General features: G+C 37.3%; 1 protein-coding gene across 2 annotated transcripts in view; it reads right to left on the reverse strand.

Moving 5' to 3' along the window:
* DAPK1 (death associated protein kinase 1) overlaps positions 1–18,360 on the reverse strand; it is a 91,613-nt gene that overhangs the window by 41,581 nt on the left and 31,672 nt on the right. The window contains exon 2 of one of the 2 annotated variants that reach the window (XM_085313077.1): positions 10,288–10,509. In XM_085313077.1, coding sequence (XP_085169203.1) covers positions 10,288–10,509 — 222 coding nt within the window. Of the gene's footprint in view, positions 1–10,287; positions 10,510–18,360 lie in introns of those variants that run through there. The other variant, XM_085313085.1, reaches the window with a different exon arrangement.

The following is an 18,360-nucleotide window of genomic DNA, read 5'->3' on the forward strand; positions in this document are numbered from 1 at the left end:
AAAAAAAAAAAAAAAAGAACCAAACAGGGTCAGCTATATCTAAGTTTAAATAAAGAATAAAATTAAATGAGAAGTATATGCAAAACACAGCAATGTACCCAAACATCTAGAAAATAAACCATGAATTGGCTACCAATATTTACTACCAGTAAAACAAGAGAATTTTTTTATGCATTTCGAAACAGAAAAGTTAAAGTTTACTTTGAAATAAACACTAGTACCTGTCCTACTATGCAGTTTCTAAACTCCCCAGAGTGTTCAACTCTTTGAAAATAAACAATAATCTTAAGTAGCCTGCTACATTCGTTATGTATTTCACATTTGGACCCCAAATTATCAGACCTTTCCTATAGTGAAGAGCAACTACTGCTTTCACAATCACTTACAGCGAGCTTTTTAGGTGCATAATTAGAAATAAGAGTGTAAGAACTGAAGAGGGTACATAAGCATTACCCAGATTCTGAGGAAGTCTGCATTTCAGGGAGAGGAATAAACTGAAAATGAAGCTTTTCTCAGCAAAGTCAGCTGACTGGCAAGAAAGATGATTACTGTCAACAAGGCCAAGACAAACAGAATTTTAGTAAACGGGAAACGTAACTTCTAACTTTTCTTAAAAAACACGTCAAAACCTCATGCAGTCTTCCCTCAATTTAAAGACATATGTTGAGATCACTGGCCAGTCTGGCAACGTGTTTTTCCTGACTATGAAAACAGCATTATTACTGACAGATGTGTTGGAGACTACAAAGATAGTCACATTATTTCCCACATTTTGCGTTGCACTCATATTTYAAAAATCCATAAAGTACTCCCTAATATATGTTGACTTTCTGTAGGAAAAGAATCTGTTCATGATTTAMAATTCTGATTACAAAAAAATGGTAAGATTAACATAAAACAATAACTAAACAGTCTGGGCAAGTTTCTGGGCAATACATTTGTCTTGCTTTATCATGTCTATTGTTCAAGAGACTTAATTTGCATTATTACATGCAAATTATATTTTAATGAGTCATTGGTGCTTTCATTCAGCTGCCTAAATAATAAGGGTATTGTTTTTAGTTTTATATTGCTGTTGTAGTATTTTCTTCATGAAAGCAGTTATTGAAACAAAGTGCCATTAAATATAAGAATTACAGCCTGGAAGGGAGAAAGGTCATTTTCATCATTTCTGTTTGTTTTAGAAACATTAAAATGGAATTCCTAAAACAATGAACTGTATTTAATCCTCACCACAGATGCTGGCCAGTAAGATCTTACAAATGGATGCACACGTGCATTATCTCATGCTTTGCTTCATACTGAGAAGAGAAGGTGGTTCTCAGGCTAAGGCTTGCACCCCTGCAGCACTCTCTGATGACAAATGGAAGACTAGGCAGTGACACAGTGCTGGCATTTCTCCAAATTTCCAATTTCTGGGCTAAGGGGCTTCTAAATTATATAGAATTTATTTACAAATATTTACTAATACATGTGGAAGTTTGCTGTAGCTGTCACAAAGATGTTAAATCAGAGTTAATCTATGTCATACAATGCAGACTATCTATTTTTCAAGACAGTGAGCAGCTGTGATACCAGTCACATCAAGACTAAGGTATAGTAAGCAATTAAAGATACTGACTATGCAAGATACTTTAGCCCTTAAAAATCTCCTAAAATGCTGTCAKATTTTCAAGTTTACTTTTGTGTTTCAGGCAGGACAATGAAGTCTTGTACAAAATAAACACAGTACTTTTTTTTTTTTTTATCCTGTGTTCAACTTCAGAGCTGAAACTGGAAGGCAAAACTCCAACAGAAAACTCTGCTGCAGCAACATACCTATGAGTATGTTTATCTCAAGCAGAGCAGTAGTCTTAATTCAAAGTAGAGGGGCAAACAACTCCACACACCAGCCTCTAAAAAAWTTTTTTTTAATTCTATCTTCTTCCAAAAGTACACAGATTTTAGCTTTGTTACAATGCCCCAGTATAGTTTATAAATTAATAAATAAAGCTTGCTTGGAGGTTGCTGGTGCATGAAAACCCTGTTTAAATCTGGCTGAAATTAGATCATTCAGTAGGTTTCCTTGAAACAGCCTCAATTGTGCAACCTTACTTTCAGCTTGTCTTTAAGAAGGAACACTCACTGCAGAGACTGATGGTACTTAATAGACTGCTGCCAATTAAAGCCTGGATTAAAAAATCGCTTCCCAAAGAGAGTATGRGCAATAGGTTTACCAAGCACTATTGTGTCTTCCTCTGGATCATTTTAGAGCATCTGTCCCTTGTACTCTCTGCAAGTACACAGCCTTCAATTTCTTGTTTTGCTGGCAGGAATTACCAGATATCTTTCTGAGCAATTCATTTGTGAGTTAACACAGCTCTGATATACAGATTGCTAAAAATTAATCCATGAGCAACAAACTACAACTACTCCGATTAACCAWGGAACTTCACTAAAGCCAAGTTACATTTGAATTCCATTATTGCTGCAAAACCTTTATATTCACTGTCACGCAATGCCTTCCTTTGAAATGCTGTCTTTARGATTCTTGTATAAAATTTTATTTTTAAACTAGAAACATTTTGCACTACAGTAAGTTGTTCATATATTAGGCTCAGAAAAATAAGAATTTGTGATTGATCAAGGTTATATCTTAAGGAGAAGGTTTCAGTATCAAGTATATTACAAAACAGAAAGCAATAGGAGTTGAATAATTATCTGCAATGCTGAAATTTAACTTCATTTCATACTGCTGCCAAGCAGTAGAGCATGTATTTTTTACATACAACAACTTTGCTTTTGAAAATATTGTGTATAGTCATTTCACTAAAAGCAAAGCAGGCATATGTGGCTTTCCTGGTATTTCTATGTAGAGGTGCTAGCTTTCCTGAGCTGTGCAAACAAACAAAAGATCGGCTGCATTATTATAAAATGCAGCAGCAATAAAAGCATTTCCTGGTCTTCCCAAAGGAAAGCTGACAGATGTGTCTGCAACCCACATATTTCCCTCTGGGAAATGGAATATATCACACTTTCRGAGAAAGGATTTCTGGATCATGCTTTTGCAGTTGTCAGGCCTTTTTACCTGTGATACGCAACTAATTCCCAGCTCCCAGAGGAAGTCATTATGGGAACCTACACCAGGAACTTGGATGCAATTAACCTTCACAACCAGCAGTGTCACCTCTTAATGACTCAGTCACATGCTATGTTGACGACACTGCTCATGCTGTAATATCACTTAAATGATAATTAATGGTTATCAAAGATCTTCTGACAAAGTTTAAAAAAACCCTAAAACCAAAAAACAACCACACCTCTAAGCCAACCTTTTAAATTTGTCTGAACAAACTTAACCTCAGTTTAACATAGGTTTGATTAACCTTGCTTAGATTTCAAAATAGCAAAGACTGGAAAGAAGAAAATTCTAGAAAAAATTGAATAAATTGCTTCCAAGAAGATTCAATTTGATAAAATATCTGAACAGTTTTCTATTATGGGATTACTAATGTTCTTGTTTAATCCAAAAATTTGTCCTATGAGCTTGCAGAAGAAATGGTCTCCTTTAGGATTTTTTTTTTCAGTTGAATGGTTCTCATACAACAACTCACATTATTTCAAAGTTGAAGCTGTCAACCTAAAATCAAATATTGCTACTCCCATTTTATTTAGTTATGGATGTCTACATCCACCTCATTTAACAGCCTTTATGAATTGTTCAGTTTCCAATCTTCCCCTCTGAAATCTACCAAGCATTTTGAAAAAGCAGCAGAGGAGTTGCTTGCTTTTCAAGTAACCTACCCACCCCACAATGTGCTTAATTTTTCTATATCTAACTCCCAGAAGAATTAAGGCATGTACAGCATCTCTACTCCTTGGCATTTTCATTTGTCTAGCTTCTCTCCTCCACAGACCAGCTGTTGTACATTCCTTTCTTTAGGATACCTGAATTCTTCCCATATGTTGGACAGGAAGCTCTGGCATTAGAATGCCCAGAGGAATATAGGCATGAAAAATAGGTCTTCGATTCAAACAATTACGTTTCACCTAAGAAGAAGGTCTGAAAACTAATATGAATCTTTCTGCATCCAAAAAGGGATGACATTTAGGTTTGTAACTTATAGAACTTACTGAAGTTCTGTAAGTGCCCAGAATTTAGGTTACTGGGTATAGAAGATTACCAACACTTTGATCCAGAAAAGTGCCTTAGTATTTAGATCCTGCCCAAGACATTTGGATTTAATATACAGGCTTCTCTGTACAACAGTATCATGCACATTGCTTAGTGACTGCACAGCCCAGAAGCCACACACCCTTCAAGATGAGCTCAGTGGGATACAGAGTCACACTTGCTCTAGTTTCTCTCTTTTTAGCYCCATGAAGTCTTTATTCTTAGCTGTCTTAGGTTTGTGGATCTGTGTGCCTATAATTCAGGATTCTGAAGTCAAAAGTTAGCACAACATCTAGAAGTTGGCGTTGCAGAACTTGCTTTCTGTTAGCTCGTAGTAAGTTCCCAAGAATTCTCAAAATCCAGTACAAAACTGTTCAAGAACCACCTCATCACCCACAGGCAACCTTCAGGGCTGATTTAAACCTTCATTGGAAGTCAGGCTAGTATAAGTGTCATCAGCTTGTCTTAATTTTTACTTAGATTACTGTAAGTTAACACCCTGATAGAACAGAAGAGAAATTTAATGATTCCAGTGTTATTTGTGATTATGCTTAAATGAGCAACTCATAATATCAGAGTTTTTACATAGAGAGCTATTATTTTCTCCTGCTTCTGTTCTGTTTTAGTTGACATTATGGAGGTATAATAGGTGGCAATTCTGTTCCTGAGACATACGAATGCAGAGGACTAACTTACAAGTGGCTGTATTTTTAAAAGTTAGCTCCTGTATGCTTTCTTTAAAATTTAAAGCAATTCTCCTCTCTCACCTGTGACTTTCAAAGCATTTTTCCTTTCTTTTTTGTTTTTAAAAACAGGTATTTATCATTCAGAAATACACTACAAAAACTAATGGACTTAAATTAAGATTTCTAATTCACAAATGAAGGTAAGTTTTTTGAGGAGAAAAGCACAAATACACCATCCTATCTATAACTTTCTRGTGAAAAGAATCAGCTATCAAAATCACACTGTTTGAAGAGGTGAGAACATCTGAATTATGCTTCARCATTCTAAACAACTACTATCTAACTTAGGATGAAAGTACTAATTCTTTGGAGCTGCACCAGAAACCATAACTAAGATTCTACTGAACAGCACACAGTAAGCATATTTTGTGGATCTACAGTTTAAATGAAGACATCATAAAGTGGAAGGAAAAACAAAGAAAAAGAGAATGAGATCCCATGTATTGAAGGCCACCATCAGGCCAGTGAAAAGGGAACCAAGTAGATGCAGAACAGCCTTGAGTAGAGAAAATAAATATTRCTGTGCAACAGAGGCATCTGTGTTTCCTACAGTCTGTGAAATCTGGTAAGATAATGGCCTCAGTAAAGCTTACTGGAAAGAGTTCAGTATTACTAACATGTAACAGACTAATTAGTTGAGTGCTGCGGCTGAACAGAAAAATAACCCTAAAATTCTGACGATAGGATTGATCCAATTATTTGAATGAGAGGAGAAAAAGCAGAAATAAGATCTTATTGTTTCAAGTTAGATGAGGAAGAGATGGGAGTTTTCCAGCTTACGTTTAATACACACAGCATTCCTTTCAAGATTATGAGAAGAACCAGAGAATATARATTTTGAAAGTATTTTCAAATCAGGACAACTTATGCCACTAAGTGGACCTAAAAACATGAAAATATGTCCATTTTCCCCAAAATACCAACAGACTTTCAAAGAAAATCTTTTAAAGGGTGTTTCATGTTTGCACATGAYTTGAATCTTTCCATTAAACATTTGGTTTAAAAAGTTTCAGAAATTAAATGTTTTACAAATTTTATGTAAGTCAGTCTCCTGGCATAAAGCAGCCAAGAGAAACTCCCTCCAGTATGGATAAAGTTTGACATGCACATCTGCTTTGCATTCTGTGTTGAGAGGACAATGCCACTGCAATAACTAATGAACTGCTCACATATTTACCTGTATGAAACATATTCCTACCTTGAATATTGTAGTTGTAAGCTGCCATTCATTTGCAGTAACCAAATGAAGTGAGAACTTCTACAGTCATTTGCTCACGTCTAAGAAACGTCAGTAATAATGCATAAAAAGAGCACATTTTTTGCAAGAAGTTGGCACACAATCCTATAAACCATTTGCTGAACCAAGAGGTAAAAGTTAATAGGCAACAGAGACACCATCCTGAGACTATGTATGTTAATAGCTATTGATAGCAACTAAAAGGATAGTTGTAGAGGCATGCCTYTTATGGATAGCAGGGTTCTTCAAACAATACAAATCACAAATTCTTTTCATCATCACAGTTCTAATTATTACACTTGCTTACTAATACGAAAGCGGTGATTCTTCCGGGATTTTGTAYTGTGTTATGATCTTTTCATAGCAAGAATGATGAGTTTTAATTTCTTTCTAACTTCAAGAAAAAGAATCAGCTACACAATATCATATCAGTATGTGATACACTCTCTCATCATATGGTTATAATTAAAAGTGTGTCTAGAAAAGATGCAGTTTCTAAAATGAATTTAGTCATGGAAAGAAAGCTTACTCAAGCTATGTTCTAATTAACAAGGGAAAGCATCACTTAGGATGGATTCTAAGGACAACAAAAAAGGCTCTTTAATGAGATTTCAGCTTTATTACTTAACTGTTTCTTCTGTTTAAAACTGACCTGTAAGAACAAAGAATGTCAGAGTAGTAGGCAAAATACAAATATTAAAATAGCGAAATAAAAAAATGGATCACACGTCTGATTAAAATGAGATTAAAATGACAATCTTTTTTCCTTTCCAATTGCTTTACATACTACTAGACATATCTTACATACTATAGATTTTGAGAATTTTAAAAGTTGCCCTTACAGCAGCTAGTATATTCAGTTTAYAAAGCGATTCCCAGCATGTCACCTTCTCCATTTGGTCTAACTGTTACCTTTGTGACACCGTAACAGCATTTCTTCAACTTACAAGAAGACAGTAGTACAGAAAAAAAGAGGATCCTCAACTGAAACAACAGAGGGACTGTCAACCAGGCAAAACAATTAGCTAACTACAGTGCAAACAGTTTGAGCTTCACACTTTGTCAGAAGCAGTATTTCCTTCCATTAGATGAAGACAGAAGGCAGACACAGATGCACAGAGCAACCTTCCTGCTAAAAGAGGTTCTATTCCGTTTCAAAAATGACAGAGAGAAGACTATCCTCATTCTTCCTATTACTGTCTGGGACTACTGAGCTGTCTTCAGAGTTCTCAAGTCCACATACTGGCCCAAATTCACCTGGACAGAACAGAGGCAGAGCACTGCAGCAGACTGATAACAAACACAGTGAGGTTACAGGCAGAAAAATGTTCCTTTTTAAAGCCCAAAATAATTTTATGTGTCTGCAAGAGTTTTCTGAAATATTACTTAAGTAGTATGCTAAGGCAAGAATTTAAGAACTTAARATCTTAGGGATTTTTGTCTACCTAGACAGATATAATCTTACTTATATAATAGTAAGGTTTGCAAACGAAAGCTGCTAGTACAAAGGATAAATGATTCCATACTGAAAAATATCCTGAAAACTGGGTGAAACAAAACCATACAGAATTTGTACACTTCCTTAGGAAACTTTGACACTGTACTGGCAAGTCAATCTATAAACACACCTATCCTGTGAACAGTTTGGTAATTATAAAAGACAGGAAGAGAACTAAGGCAAATCAAAAGTTCCCTAATTCCATACTATATGAGGTTTCTTGATATGAAGTAATCTTGTTGCTAAAAAATTTTGTTCAGCCAAGAAAGAGAACTTCAGCATCAATATCATGCATCAGTTTCACTGTCATACTGGATATATTTACACTCCAAACTTTATCTTGGCACTTGAAAATATTTCCACAGAAATGGTCTAAAAACAACTGGAGAAATAAAAATAAGAAGTCACTTCATGTGAAAGTACACAGAAAATAGGGAGCGGAAGACAAGCCATGCTAATTTTGATGTATATTCAGAATACATTTCAAGAGACCTGAATAAAATCCAAAAGGAGATCTTCTGATAACAACTGTAGGAAATTTTACTTTATAGAACATGACTTAGCTCTTTTTCTTAAAAATAAATCTGCTTGTTTAAATTATYCACACAGCATTGACAAACTAACAAATATGTTTATTTCTGAAACTAGAAAAAGCCCAGATTACAACAAGTATAGTGAGTAGTCATAAACTGGACTAGAACTGTGAAAACATCTTTCAATATAACGAGGGAGTACTATATGTATATCACAGAAAAAATAAAATTCCAAAAGTTATTTCCCATTTTCTTTCCTAAAGCTATGCATATGTTAATGAAAACATGCTGCACTGAAGTATCCTTTGAAGCTAAGTAGAAAAAGTAGTTAYGAAAGGTAGTGAACAAGACATCATCTACATAAACGAAATGAGTAGCCAAAGAAAAGATAGACTGTTATTCAGCATTCTGGTGCCAGGCTCCAAATCAGACATATTTGCTTCTAATTCTATCATTCCAGGAACATAAATGTTTACACCTTTAAGTCTCTGAAATGTTAACTGCAAAATATCAAATAAAAGCACTTTATATTAAAAATCCAGTTTAACTGCTTTTAAAAAAAATAATTATCATGAAATAGCAATTTGAACATAATGACCTGCACTAACATTTCAGGGAAGTGGGAAATGTGCAAAAGGAACCAAAAGGAACAAGGTAACACACTTATCAGCTCACTACTGTGAAGACTAATACTGAGCTATATCTTCGCTGATATGAAGTAACTTGCTTCTTGCTTGTACGAAACATATTCTAAACAAACAGAGCAAATAAAACAGACTGTGCCAGCATCCAAACACAGCAAAGGCWTATGTTTCCACTAGCCAACATCGTTAGCCTTTAAAAAAGCAAGTAATGCTCAATTTCTGAACTTCTAAGCTTTGAAGATCCTGAAGCCAGAACTGAAACAACGCAGGAGTGTTCTCTGTTGACATAATTACCTCAATCTATTAGACATAACCTTGGTTAAAGAAGTGGGAACTAAAACAAGGATATGAAAGTCTAGTTCACATTTCAACAAGGCAGAACTGTGCAAATTCTGTTTTCTGTTGCATGGATAAAAAAAAATCCCAAACAACAAATACACCAGAAGGCTGTGCTGCCATTCAGAGAGACCTGGACAGGCTGCTGAGTTGGGCAGAAAGRAACCTCGTGARGTTCAACAAGGGCAAGTGCAGAGTCCTGCACCTAGGGAGGAATAACCCTAGGCACCAGCACAAGCTGGGGGCTGACCTGCTGGAGAGCAGCTCTGCAGAGAAGRACCTGGGAGTGCTGGTGGATGACAAGTTGACCATGAGCCAGCAATGTGTCTGAGGACTGAGGAGAGGATCTTATTAATGTCCGTAAGTATCTGAAGGGAGGGTGTCAAGGGGATGGGGATAAACTCATTTCAGTTGTTCCCTGCGACAGGACAAGAGGCAATGGGCACAAACTGAAGCACAGGAAGTTCTGCCTGAACGTGAGGGGGAATTTCTTCACYGTGAGAGTGACGGAGCTCTGGAAGAGGTTGCCCAGAGAGGTTGTACAGTCTCTTTCTCTGGAGATATTCAAGGCCCACCTGGATGCAACCCTGTCTCACATGCTCTAGTGACTCTGCCTGAGCAGGGGAGTTGGACTAGATGATCTCCAGAGGTCCCTTCCAACCTTACTGATTCTGTGATTCTAAGAAATTAAGGAAAAAGTAATGTTATTCTGACATCACATCAGCATAAAACAGAGAAAAATTTACCAAAGCATCTAGCATTTAGCAAATTTGCTGGAGTAAAATTTGATGGAGCAAAATTGCTACATCTGATTTAATTCTCAGAAACTGCATTTTCCACTGCATTTATCTTCAGATCAGTTTACTGGTTATTATTCCAGATTCTGGATATAAATGATTAAAATAACATAAAAAGAAATGCCTAAATGTGGTTTTGCTTCTGCAGTGCATTTGCAATGAAGGACGCTGCACAGAAATCAAGAAGCTACAATTCTGACCTAAAATAAAGAATTCTTTATTACCAATCTTCTACCTGGTTGGTAAGGAACACTCACTAAATCATAATGACTCTTAAGAGAAAGTTGAGTTTCTCTAACACGGAAAATTTGTTTCTCCTCCCAAGGGCTCTTGAGGTACTTACAGTTCCAGGATAAGAATGACATCTGTTTTGTTCTCATAAACATCGTGCAGTGTGATCACATTAGGATGTTGAATTTCTTTCAGTATGTTAACTTCTCGCTCAATATCTTCCCGGCTCACTCCTCGTCGGCTGGATTTTGTTCTCCGTTTCTTGATGAACTTCGCTGCAAACTGCTGACCAGTGCTCTTCTCACGGCATTTTTTCACTACAGCAAACTGCCCACTAAAAAAAGGAGGGAAAGAATGAGGGAGAATACTTGGTTCAATGATGTTTAGAATTAGGAGCTGTTTACAGCTGCTACTGTTTCAGTGCAAAAGATGTACCTCCAAATCATATAATAAAGCACATTGCTCCTGGAATAACTACAGGTAACAAAAAAGATTGAAGCATTGGTTTTACATTACCCAACTATACACGTGTACATATGCCCACACTTTTCAGTATATCTGTAAACGAAAGGTATCACCTGTATAGACCATTAGATTTTTGACAAATACACGCATTGTATTACTGGGAACACTAATGGTATCTGGTCTTCTACTTCCATATACATGTTAACTTGTAATCCAAGAGAAACAGTTCATAATTTCTTCCAATCATTATAATCTCTCAATATTCACTTTATTCTATCTTCATTTTTTTCTTAGTTTTTAGAGGAGGGATACTTGACTTTTAAAAGTGCAGATTAGACAGCACATCAAGAATTATAGTTACTGTATCGTCTTGTCAAGCAAGTAGATTCTAAAGGTGAAAATAATAGGTAGGTATTCAGAAACAAGAAATGGTGGCTGTATTACAAATCAGAAATAACAAGGAAGCTGTTGACTCCAGCATGTTACTATTGATCTATTCAGCCGTTGCTGCTGCTTTTATGAACATACATATTCAGATCAGAAACCTCCAAGAACCTAACTGCTGTGTTAAATAAATGATTGCTAAAACTGCTGAGATTTATTCATAAATTTTCTAAACCAACCCCAAGCTGAGAATTCCCTAGCAATTCCGTACTTAGTATATGTCACTGTAAGAAAAACTTGCAGAAACACACAATGACATTATTGAGAAAATCTTCTAAAGTTAGCCCATCCTGTTGCCAAAAAAGGGGTATTCCCTATAAATGCTTTCTAATAATGGTTAGATCAAAGCTATCTATACAGATTTTTAACATGTAGGTATGTGTAACACTACCCAGTAGCTGGAAGAGGAGCTAATCTTTTTGTTGTTTACTGCTTACAACTGCAACAGACATCTGTGGGCTGGTGTGTCCACCATCTGCAAAAAGTSCATCACATAATGATGAAGTGCCAGACAAGAAGTATTCAAAGTTACACACCATGCATAAACTCAATGCATACTGCTACTTTATGATTGGAGAACGAATATGTGCCGAGTAGCCTGATGAAGTAATTAACCAAGTAAGAAATGAATGACAGACTGAAAATAGAAGATGATAGCCAATATGCAATTGTGTTATGGGCTAAATAAAGATAACAAAATGCTGTAAGGAAAAAAATCAGACTCAAGATTTTTTGATGTAAAGTGCTGGGTCACCTGGAGAATCTTTTATGCTGTTGGGTCATCAGTACCAGTATTACAATACCAACACCATGCAGAAATCTGAGTAACAAACTCAGTCTTGAACTGAGACACACAGTCAKGCCTACATGACCCTTATCCACAGAAGGCAGGGGTGAGAAGTTCTTCTCAGACATACTGTTAAAAATAGACTCTAGAGGAGCCAAGACCAGCTGAGAAGTATTCAAATGCAGTCATGGCCAGTGAGAGAAACAACCAACAGTCTAAGTTTTGAGGTTTGGTTTTCTTTCAATTTTGTTATCACCCATCAGGTTTCATTCTGAATGAYGCCAAGCTGGGAGGAGTGGCTGATACACTTCAGGGCTGCCATGCCATTCACAGAGACCTGGACAGGCTGCTGAGTTGGGCAGAAAGGAACCTCGTGAGGTTCAACAAGGGCAAGTGCAGAGTCCTGCACCTAGGGAGGAATAWCCCTAGGCACCAGCACAAGCTGGGGGCTGACCTGCTGGAGAGCAGCTCTGCAGAGAAGGACCTGGGAGTGCTGGTGGATGACAAGTTGACCATGAGCCAGCAATGTGCCCTTGTGGCCACACAGGCCAATGGTCTCCTGGGGTGCATTGGGAAGAGTGTTGCCAGCAGGCCAAGGGAGGTGATCCTGCCCCTCTHCTCAGCCCTGGGGAGGCCTCATCTCGAGTACTGTGTCCAGTTCTGGGCTCCCCACTACGAGAGAGACGTGGAGCTACTGGAGAGAGTCCAGTGTAGGGCTATGAAGATGATTAGGGGCTGCAGCACCTGCCCTACGAGGAACGGCTGCGAGAGCTGGGCCTCTTCAGCCTGGGGAAGAAAAGACTGAGGAGAGGATCTTATTAATGTCCATAAGTATCTGAAGGGAGGGTGTCAAAGGGATGGGGATAAACTCATTTCAGTTGTACCCTGCGACAGGACAAGAAGTAATGGGCACAAACTGAAGCACAGGAAATTCTGCCTGAMCGTGAGGGGGAATTTCTTCACCGTGAGAGTGACGGAGCTCTGGAAGAGGTTGCCCAGAGAGGTTGTGCAGTCTCTTTCTCTGGAGATATTCAAGGCCCACCTGGATGCAACCCTGTCTCACAYGCTCTAGTGACTCTGCCTGAGCAGGGGRGTTGGACTAGATGATCTCCAGAGGTCTCTTCCAGCCTTACCCATTCTGTGATTCTTCATTATGTCCTGAAATGAATTTTTGAAGTCATCTCATTTATGAGATGACTCTACACTGCTTAAAAAGAATCCTCATTGTTAAAAGTTTCTCAGTTCTGCTGAGTACACAGTCCTTCCACTGCACATCCTTGTTTTACGGGTAGCACTGTACTGCTGAGAACACAAAATTGCCAAGGGTCAAGTTCAGCAGATGAGGCGCAGTACACATTACTACAAACTGAAACAGAGAGAGAAGTTCTTTATATTGTGCCAAAACATCCTCTATCCCACTATATGTAAGCTGGAAGACTTACTTCATTTGCCTAATCTTTGGTACCCAGTGCTATCTGAGACACTTTTTAACACAAGACATTCACTCGGGACTGGAAGACAAAATGAGACACAGGACCTCTGGAAGATCTATGTCATCCTAAATTGGTAGCAGAAGGCTAGGCAAGATGCTCTATGGCATCTCATTGGTTCAGTTTAACTCCACAACAGCTCTCCATAAAATAGAGACTCTGGGTTTTGTCCATGAGGTCTGAACATTCCTGCACTAACAGAAATATAGCTGGAGCATGCATTTGGGTATTTGCACTACTGCAGAGAAYTGATGATAGTAGTGCTCTGGGACCTTGCCTATGGGCACGAGAAGTAACAACTCCCTCTCTCCCCAMAACATATACACCTTCACAGAGATCAAGATATTCAACTTTATTTAAAAAGCAATCAGCTCTTCAGGGAGTTCAAACTTCCAGAAAAACTGCCAAGTCAAGAGAGTAGATACGGGTGATCACTATGACTCACAACAGTTACTCAAGTTTGGGGTAAGAAGAAACTAGAAATCGGTTGCTTGTCTTTTGGGCAACTGTCTTTCTATAACTTCACTGAAAATGCAAACTTGGCATTCCTCATTTCCTTACTTTCTAGGATCTTTTTCTCTATCAGCCCAGASTTGAGTCTGAAACTCCAGTATGTTGTTATTATGTGATAGGAAGTCAATAAAGAAGGCTAAAATAGCTAACAGGAGAAGCAAAATACTTTTGCTTGTGACTTCATCCATAGGCTTGAATGGTTTGTAACATGCTTGGATACAGCTTATGGGATAAAAAGGCTGCACACCACAATACATGCATATACAACATTAAAGAGTATGGTCAAGAAATATGGCCTCCAGTATGGGTAAGTATTTTTTGTTTTTATCACAACAGGCTCAATCTTACTATGCTTTCTTCTCTACACTTTGTTTCTTGGGTTCTAGCACAATACAAGATATTTATATGCAGAAAGCAGAAAAACAGCATTCAGAATGAAACTAGAGAAAAATTCTAGAAGTAGATCTCCGTGTCTCTCTCTCTCACTCCTTTGAACAAAAGTTTGTAACAAACACCCTAATCTCTCCGTATCATCCTAAGAAAAAATACTGAAGCCAGAGAAAACCTGTTCTCTGCACAACAAAAGCTATATAGGCTTCTTCCCCCAGCTGAAAAATGCCGCAATTTTTACATGAGCAGAATCGCCTTCATCTGTGTGTGCATCACAGAGCACGCATCCACTGAAAGAGAAGAAACCYCATTCACTTCAGAGAGCAATGAAGCAGCTGCTAGCTAGAATAAGAAAGCATGTTAAACCATTTTAGCCATAAAACAGTTAAGGCTAAGACTCTATAATAAATCACCTTAGAAGCTTTAACAGCTATGTTTCACAGAGACAAACAAACCCCAAAAAACCCACAAAACCCAGAATCATTGCTAATGCCCATTGTAGAGGCTGAGACTGAAAAGGAACTTTGAGATACATAGACATACAGTATGTTTTGACACCCAAGAAACACCAAATTTAATTTAAAATAAAAAAGAACTGACTGGGAAGAACTGACTGGGATTCACAGTTCTCTGTTTCACTGACCAAGCACGTATCATTGACTTCTTGAAGAACTCCGATGTTTGAATTTCTGACCTTTATTTTATGACAGAATTTTTCCTTTAGTACTTATTCACTAAGAAGAGTAATGCATTTCAGGCTTCCTTCTGAATTAAAAACATTCTGCAAGTATTTTTAAACATGCAGTAGTGGTAGACTTGTAACCTATAGAAAGATGACCTCCCCACAGTATTAGCTGTATTTAAATTACACCATTCTCCTAAAGCCACTTCATACTTCTGACATCTTAAAGACTAAGGATTCTTTAGTCTTATTTTAGCAACAGATCAACTATCATGTTACAGCAGGAGACTGATCTACTGAAACAAAAGAGACCGGGTAAGGTAAGTAGTTGTTCTTTCTCCTCCTCTTCTGAGCTATGTGGCTTTATTTTTGCAGTCTTTTTCCCAACTAGAAACATCTGTTGGAAGGATAAGCTAATCTATCACAATTCAATATAAAAATGTTTTCAGAAGACTAGTTGCTTCTGTCTACACTTAAACGGGGTGTCAGGCTTCAGAAATCTTTGACACTGTTCCAGACTGGAAGATAGTTACCAAATAACAGGTATCCAGAATAAGAACTAGTCATACACCAAATGACCTTCTTATTACTGCCACTGTGGTATTCATCACATAACCCCACAATTAGCTGTTTGTTATTAAATACTGTACATGCAGCTGCAATCATAGGGGCTATTTCATGTCTGCAACCTCTAAGCCACACCATTTTAGAACTCCCTCACTCCAGACTCCTATTTTAAAAGCAGGAGAGGTGTAAATCATCTACTGGACTTTAACCAATAGGACTGCAGCAAGAAGCTGTGTAAGTTAGTTCTGTAAGGGCTAGCTCATTCACATCCAGTAATATTCTCCTACTCTCTTTTAGTTCGGGATCCTGCATTGATTCATGGACTTCTTCATAGCCAGAAAACCACTTTTTAGCAGACAACTGTATTAAAAGAAAAACAGAAAGAATTCACATAAAATCACACTTAAAGCAGCTGACAACCTTTTTTTCTTTTCTTTCTTTTTTTTTTTCCTCCACAGGGCAGCATCAGTTAGACAGCAAAGGAAGATGACAGTCTGATGAGAGAACAAACACTTCCACTAATAACAGTAATTTGTTTGTGATTTTATAATTCTTACTGAAGTGGTAGTTAATTACTACCCCAAATCCTGCTCTTTTCAGGACATTTGGCATCACATTGATATATCCATGGTTTTTCAGGCTTGCTTCAGATCAAGCACTTACCATATTAGCTATTCATTACATTTGCCATCATTTTTATGCCGTAGTCATGTCCTACTAACAAAATGTGCAAAAATAATGCATGGAGGAAACTGAAGCACCAGGAGAGCATCTATATCCCACTCTTTATTGGTTTTTGTTTCATTTTTCTGTTTAGTGGGATCACAAAACAACTGTTCAYTAGCATGAATTATGGATAGTTTTAACTGAAGACAAATATATTTTAGAATCACAGGCAAAAAAAAATCTATTTTACTCAGAGAGAGGTTGCTTGCTTTTCAAAAGTCTGGTCATAGTGATTAGGAATGGCAAAAGTCATTACTTATGGGAGAAGAGACATACAGGACTTATAATTAAGTCCTTTACCTTGTGTTTTCTGGGTTAGCTCTTTCTGTACCAGCAGAAACTCTTGCCCCAGGAACCTTCTACAAGAGGTACAAATTGGGAACAGAGATGCTGAGTTAATCAAGAATCAATTTCTAACATTTATAGCCACAGAAGTGCAAATGTGGGAGAGTTCACACAATCTTCTCACAAGGACTGCATTCAAAAGACAAAGTTTAATGGAAACAAAGGATGCGAATAAGGAAAGGGCATTACATTGACATCAAAGTATCAAGAAGTCTCTGTATGTCTCCAACACGATGACACTTTTTTTCTTTTTAGGGGGAAATAATTGAATCTTAATATAACATATCTTCAAAGTACTGAATATCAGTTTTCTGAATTTATATTGCTTTTACTATAACTTACTGCCTGCTTTCCTTTTTATAAATCAATCCACCCAGTGGAAAGAGACTTAAATAACACTATTGGCCTGTGAAAGAAACTGCAGTTCAGCCAGAGAGCTTTCAGTGTTCTTCCCCAGAAACACTTACTAGCAGATGGTGAGCGCCCATGTCTTTCCTAAGACTTTCTCATTTTGCTGATTTCAAGCCACTTCCAACGTGGCAGAGCAAACAACCTCTTCCAAAATTTAACATCCTACTCCTAGAAATTAGACATAGTGTTGTGCTGAAATATTAGTCTATAAACTTTAAGTGAAGTTAGCAATTTCTGTCAGAAGAGATCTGCAGCAAGGAAAGCTGGCCGAGCAGGCAACTGTTTTCTTCCTTCCTGTCTCTGCATCAAAAAAAAAAAAAAAAAAAAAAAAAAATCCAACTGAAATTAATCGAAAAGATGGGAAATCTCCTTCTGCCAGGATGAATGGATCTGCTTTTGTACCTTCAATGCAAGGAGGTTAAAGCAGCATTAAACGGGTGCCTTATCATGAAGAAAAATATCTGGGTAATATATATTTTTTAAGGAACCGCTTTCTCCTTTTGCAACTATTTAAGGAAAACTGATGCAGTATTTAATTAAAATGTACAAAATCATTCCTTCCCAGTTGACTTCCAGAGATGCTTAACATGATGCTCTCATATTATAAGTTACTTTTCCAAGTAAGAGCTGGACTGTGTGCATTGCTGTAAATCCACAGTAATTGCACAGACATTTACCTAAACTTTCACTGCTATCATTGAAGTAATTACCTGGATCTTTCAAATTATAAAATTTGAGACCTTTTATGATGTGGAAGCATGCATGACCTTAAATTTTGAGAAGTGTTTTGCATTCAGTACCATGCTGTCATGAACACTTTTGCAATATGCTGCTCTCTGTAGAGAGTGTCCACACTGAGAAGATGTACATGTTTAAAAACAACAGATTGCAGACTTGTGCAAAAGAGAGTTTACTGCTTCATTACATAGCTAAACAAAAACAGTTCTCTGTCACTCATCCAGCAGAACTATCTAGCATATTTGCTGCCAGAATTGGGCACTTCATTCCTCACTTCCCATGTTCCAATTATCCACCTAGGTTCTTCATGTTTTTAATCAAGACACACAAAAAATAATTACTTCAAAACTTTATCCCCTTTTTTGGTATAAACTCTAAAGAACATTTCCCCCCCCAATGTCCAATGTCTGTAACTCACTGCCCATTAGCTTGAAGTTTTCCAAAACTTCTACAAGAAGGGAGATATTTGGAAAATGACAAGAAGTCAAAGAGGATGTAGAATTGAACTAGGAAACTCATCCTTCATTTGTTCTAAGCAATTACAGCCACCTCCAGAGTCTAATTGTCTGTTAGCTCTATCAATCACAATCACTATCACCACCCACATATAGCTTCCTATCATGAAGG

Source organism: Rhea americana, unplaced genomic scaffold (genome assembly GCF_003343005.1).
Source record: "Rhea americana isolate MKP2758 unplaced genomic scaffold, rheAme1 scaffold_11, whole genome shotgun sequence".
Lineage (NCBI taxonomy): Eukaryota > Metazoa > Chordata > Aves > Rheiformes > Rheidae > Rhea > Rhea americana.